General features: G+C 32.5%; 1 protein-coding gene across 2 annotated transcripts; it reads left to right on the forward strand.

The window, feature by feature from the left end:
• Positions 1-2,459: 2,459 nt before the first annotated feature.
• LOC129301693 (jasmonate-induced oxygenase 4) lies at positions 2,460-5,766 on the forward strand. 2 transcript variants are annotated; one of them, XM_054940285.1, is made up of 2 exons: positions 2,460-3,402; positions 3,710-5,290. In XM_054940285.1, the coding sequence occupies exons 1-2, from the start codon at positions 2,545-2,547 to the stop codon at positions 3,737-3,739; spliced, it is 888 nt and encodes a 295-aa protein (XP_054796260.1). In that variant the 5' UTR covers positions 2,460-2,544; the 3' UTR covers positions 3,740-5,290. The 2 variants fall into 2 exon arrangements, with proteins under 2 accessions (XP_054796260.1, XP_054796259.1); XM_054940284.1 differs by lacking the exon at positions 3,710-5,290 and adding an exon at positions 5,301-5,766 and having other exon boundaries at positions 2,463-3,402.
• Positions 5,767-6,398: the final 632 nt, after the last annotated feature.

Genomic DNA, 6,398 nt, shown 5'->3' on the forward strand with positions numbered 1-6,398 from the left:
TTTATAAATATAACCCATGATAAAATTAATTAAATAGCTCAATATTTATTATATTTTGTATTATAATTGCTTTATTATTTTTGTTAATAATATACCATTATACATTCACAATAAACCTCTTTTATATCAATGGGGATTAGCCATATTTTCAAATTTTAAAAAATTTAGCTCATACTTCCTGGGTACAAAAATTTTTTTTGGGTCAATGGATTAATTTATCCATTTCAAAATCATGTTGAAAAATAAACTTCCTTTTAAGTTCTATATCCTATATAATTAATTAAAGAAGAAAATTTGCCCCCACAATAAGTGTTCCTGGATCCATCACTTGTCGCCTAATATAAATTAAAATTTACTGAAAAATATTATTATTTTTTAAATTTCTTACTTCTTAAAAATTTAAATATAATTATCTTATTTTCTTTCAGCACTTTTTTGCCCATGCATCACCTTAAGAAAAATGAAACATGCACTATAATAAGCCATATAATTTTTTTCATGATTTACTACTTTCTCCATTTAAAAAATGTAAGGCATTTTTAACTGAATCTTATTCCTAATAAAATAGTTACCTACTTTCAAACTAACACTATTTTTTCATATTTACTCCTATTAAACACTCTATAATAAATATAAAGTTACTATCAAAAGGGATACTTGTAAAAAAAAGTCAATGATTACACTTCAAAAGATTAAAAATGCCTTATATTTTTAAACATTTAATTCTTCAAAAAATTCTTTGCATTTTTTAATGGAGGGAGTATTAATTTTGCATATTATTTTACAATTTATTATCTTATGTGTGTGTGTAATATGCAAGGTACAAGTAACAGAATATAAGTCTTATATCCATTATCATTTTAAAGCAACAAATGGTAAACCTCACATACCTATAATTTTTTTTAAAGTCAAAAAAATATGTCTATAATTTCTTTATGGATCTCATATTTAAGACTATTTTTATTATGGACCTTATACCTATTTTTTTTCTTACAATGAATCCCACATATATTTTTCATATGTAAATATTTTTAAAGGGCATTACCATCATAAGAAGCATGTTTTACTTCTAACTAAGGATTCAAGGACTTCATGCCATCTGTGCACGTGTGGAACTTTCTAGTATCTACAACTATTCTCAAATTTTTGAGAAAATCATAACGAAGTTTTTTACAATTATTCAAAATATTAAAAGTTTTATCAAATTTAAAAATATCTATTAAGTTTTAAGGGGTTTAGAGATGAATAAGATTAAAATAATGATAACTAAAATGCTCATGTTATAAAATTTCCTTGATAATTTACCAATGGCCCTTTATATATAAGGCAAAAGACTATAAATAAATGAGATATCGCGATGACAAGAGTAAATAGCTGCTACCTTACTTGTCAATAGCTTTTATCCTATAGTAAATAACCATTGACAAATTGTTTTTAGTCATCTTATAACATATTTTTTTCATTTTTATTTGTAAGAGAAACTATCACTTTTTACTTATTTTTTATATAAAAAAATCACTTATTTTAATAAACATTTATTACACATTTCTTAAATTACCCCTTATAATTTATATTAATAAAAAATAATAAACTCATGCTTATATTAATTAACATAGGACATTTTAATTCAATTTTTATTATTTTCAAACATAATTATTATTGTTAACTAATTTTTTTAAATTGTGTGGTATAATTTTTTTTTATATATAAAAATGGAGGGAGTAAGTATTTTTATCATTATGATTTTAATCTTATTTAGCCCTAAATTCTTAGAACCTAACAGCAATGTCTCATGAGATTTTTAGGTATTTTTAGAGCAAAAAATATGGGTCGATTTATGTGAGTTAGCCTGAATAACCGGTTATAAAAGTCTAGTTGGGTTGAAAAAAAATTGACCCAAATAAAAATATTTTTTTTAACCTGAATCATATGAGCTAACCTTGATGGATTAGAGTTAGCCCGTTTAACCCATATTATTTTTAAAAAATAAAAAAAATTTATAGATATAAATTATATTAGACATAAATTACTTAATTGTATTAATTTATATTTTATATAAATATTATAAATTAATATTTTGATATATTTAGAATGAATCATGAAAAAAATTTAAATTAAAACTTATTATTTAAATATATTTTTTAAAAAATTCATAAAAAATAAATTAAAAATAAATAAATAAATTAACGAATTAGTTCATTTAATTCATCAACGAATTTGGTTAGGTTGAAAATTTATTAATTCATATAAAAATAAATTATACCTAACCTAATCTATATTTTTCTAAACTAATATGGGCCAACGACCGGGTTAGGCCATATGTATTTTAAATAGTTGTGGCGACTTCATGGCAGGTTTTCCAAAGTTTTTGACCGAAGTTGACACGTGTCAAGTCAAGACTCGTTACACGTCTCTAACTTTCGCAGCAAAACTGTGGCCGAAAAGAGGAGAAAAGTTTGGTAACAAAACGTAATTCATCTTCAACTGCGCTCGTCTTCCGTTGTTGCTGCATTCTTATCTGTCTCTGAACGCGCCATATCAAGAATGGAAGTTTGCGGCGACGTTATCAGAGTGCAAGCTCTAGCTCAATCAGGTGTTTCTCAAGTTCCACCTCAGTACATCCAATTTCCCGAGAATCGACCAATTCACCAGGATCCATGTGCCGCCACAACCTCCTCAAGTTTCACCGACTCGGACGCCGATATTCCGGTAGTCAACCTGTTCGGGTTCGACCCGGATCAAAAGAATTCTGTTCGGGAAGCAATCCGACGGGCTTGTCGTGAATGGGGCGCCTTTCATGTCAAAAACCACGGCGTTCCGGTCAGCCTTCTGGATGATATTAGGCGCGTGGGTCTCACTTTCTTCAACGACTGCCCTATGTCGGAGAAGCTCCGATACGCATGCGATTCCAGCTCCGCCGCGTCGGAAGGATACGGGAGTCGGATGCTTCAGAGCTCAGACCAGCAGCAAAACGACGCGGTCCAAATTTTGGATTGGAGGGATTACTTTGACCACCACTCTTTGCCCTTATCCCGCCGCAACCCTTCTCGCTGGCCTAGCTTTCCTTCCGACTACAGAGAAGTCGTCACTAGGTACAGCGATGAAATGAAAGTTCTGGCTCAGAAGTTGTCGGGTCTAATCTCGGAGAGTCTGGGCCTGCGATCTTCGTGCATTGAAGACGCCGTTGGGGATTTCTATCAGAATATTACTATCAGTTATTACCCTCCATGTCCTCAACCCGAACTCACACTTGGTCTGCAGGCTCACTCTGATATGGGTGCTATCACGCTTTTGATCCAAGACGACGTGGGGGGTCTTCAGGTTCTCAAGGATGGTGCCAAATGGGTGACCGTGAAGCCTCTCTCTGAGGCCATTCTTGTTCTATTGGCTGATCAAACTGAGGTAAACATCAACCTTCTTATTTAGTTTCGTTACGCATTAATTTGTGGTCTGAGATGATTTGCAGCAACCGCCAATCAGTGTTAATTGAGATAGTAAAATTGATTTAGAATTTTGTGTACTCTTTTATATATCAACAAAAACTCGATCATTTGATAGCTCACTGGTTTGGGATTCTTTTTCTCAGTCCATTTTGTATATTTAACATCATCTTCTTGCCTCAAGTATGCTAATTCCTTGCGATTGTTGTATGTACATTGGCACTAAACCATGCTGTCAGCTATCTGTCTATTAATTCTCTTATTGACAGTTCTGGACCCGCATGTCTCATGTCATGTAAGTGGAAGCGGAGGCCCCGATTACATTGAAGTTCCAATTCAAGATATCTTTCTTCTTTTGGATAAATCTTAACTAATTAACATATTCTGGGATTGATTACATTCTGAAAAGTCCTTTTGGATATAGACTAAAGAGTAGTCTCTTTAGGAGCGTATGGAGTAATACATTTGACTCATATTTGAGGGCTGTCTCCGTGCCATTCTTAAAATGAGTTCCTTCTTCACCTATGGGAAAAAACATTTATATTATGGGTATCCTTTTTTCTTCTTCCTCAACATGCTTTTGCTCTGTGATAACTATTTTCTGATCCTCAAGTCTGGCCAATCAAGCAGGCTATCGGGTTCAGGGTTGTGATTGACATTGATGATCTCTCCTGAGTTGGTATAGATTATGGAATGTATTTCCTCTATTGAAAATTTGTTTTTACTTTAGATAAAAAATGTTGTGAAAAGTTAGAGTAACTTTTTAAAATTTTATTGGTGCTTGTTCATTTGTTAATATTTGTAGTTGAGTACAAATGTCTTTTTGTTTTCAGCTTGAGGTGCTTTTGGCAAAAGCATTCTTTCAAAATGTTGAAATTTCAAAACATGGCCAAGTGGGCACTTGGTCATTTTGTTTGACTGCCCCTTATCTCCCAAGCTGCGACAGTTAAACCATTTTAAACTCTAATTGATATCTGAAGTTAATTTACCTATTTAATTTAATATAAATTTCCTTCCTTCCATCCAATGTTCTTTCCTGGTGGGTCTGGATGGAAAATGCATTTTTATGTAGGACTCAGTAGAGAATCATGTTCAGAATCTAATAGTTGTTGTTTAAATATACTTCCATAAAAAGACAAGAAGGAAAGAGGGGGCGAGGGACTTTCATAGATACAAGTTTAAATTTATCTGTGATTTGGCATGTGTATGTTTAGTTGAGATGTGAAGATTCATGAAGACAAGGTTAGATTGATTACTGTTGTCTCTGGAATGTCTATAGGCCTCACAACACTACTCAGACCATTGACACGGGCAATTGGGTAATACATGATACAATATGTGAATACAATATTCTCTAAAATTTTAAGAGATGAAATACAATATATATAGATTCAACAAATTAAGTGCATGAAAAAAGATATTTGTAACATAGCTACCCATAAAACCACAAAACAAATTAAAGCATGAATTTCCAATTTAAATTAAATGGATTTCGATCAGTAATCTTTTGAGCCATTTTGGAACGTTTTGAAGCACGTTAGTATATTTCAAAATGTATCGATATAAAAAAGGCCAAGGCAGACGTTGGAACATGTGCTCATATCCTATTGCAATGTTTTTGGTTCATTGGTGCTTCCTATAAAATGGAAGTATTGTTAAACTACTACTTAGTTTCACTGTTTTCCATTCTACTGCACAAGTTGTTGCTAACTTGCTATGGGACTCTAGAATGCGTTTAGTAGTGGATAAACACATTCATTGACGGAACTGAAATTGCTAAGTAAATCGGCTTTCTTTGAATAAGCAAAACTTGTATGATCAAGCAATTTCTTGTCTAAATTAAAATTTCTTTGGCTACAGATTATAACAAATGGGAAATACAGGAGCTGTGAACATAGGGCCGTTACCAATTGTAACAGAGCAAGGCTCTCTGTAGCAACATTTCATGATCCTGCGAAGACAGTTAAGATATCCCCTGCATCTGAACTGCTTGGTGAATCTTCGCCACCAAAATACAGGGGAGTTGTTTATGGAGACTATGTGTCATCATGGTATACCAAAGGTCCTGAAGGGAAACGAAACATTGACGCACTTCTGTTGGATTCTTAATATTCTTAATCTTCATTGGTTCAAATTAACTACACCCGTTTAATACCAGATAAAGTGAGTGCCATAGTCTATTCTCTATAAGGAAAGGATGGATGTCAATTCTTTTATCACGATATTTAGCCATTGTCTCTTAAACATTGCATTAGTGCTCAAAACTGGACCTGTAACTTTTTTTTATATTTATCAAATTCCTGTACATTAACTCTGTTCTCCCAAAGATCGATTGCTCCCTCCCTCCTTCCTCCTCAATCTCGTGTGTTTTCGTCTATGTATGTATATTTTTTTCCTCGAGTAATTGATTTCAATTTCCATTCAAGAAAAAAATTATTGAAGTTTTTTTTTTTTTGGATAAAGGGACAAAATAGTTTCAAATACAGTGTATACTAAAAATTAACACAATACAGGTTGGGCTAAAAGAAGAAGCTAAAATACGGAAGACAAGTGTCCGCTTGCATTAATTTCAAACGTAAAATCACAATATAGACCGCATTGAAGTTGGTGAGAAGAGAGCAAATATCTTTTGCAATCATCAAACCGGAATCTCCAGCTTAAGATTTATTAAAGAAGTTCAGCCAATGAAAGAGATTGAAGTCTTGATATCGAAAAATTTCTAGTAGTAGTAGTAGTCATGGTTAAGGTCCAGAGTAAAGTTGAATGAAGGCATAGAATTTTAAAATCATTTAGATTAGTAGATCTACGCTTAGAACAGGCAAACATGGCAACTTGTCGTCTGTCCTGAAGAGCTAAGATTTTGATAACATTGAATAACCTCTATTTTATCTCGGTACAAATGAAGCTCCATCCATTTCCTTGGAAATTTGGAAGACTTCTAGCAACAATCACAACTAA

Source organism: Prosopis cineraria, unplaced genomic scaffold, assembly GCF_029017545.1.
Source record: "Prosopis cineraria cultivar Desert tree isolate PC_DT_omini unplaced genomic scaffold, ASM2901754v1 PC2, whole genome shotgun sequence".
In the NCBI taxonomy this organism is placed as follows: domain Eukaryota; kingdom Viridiplantae; phylum Streptophyta; class Magnoliopsida; order Fabales; family Fabaceae; genus Prosopis; species Prosopis cineraria.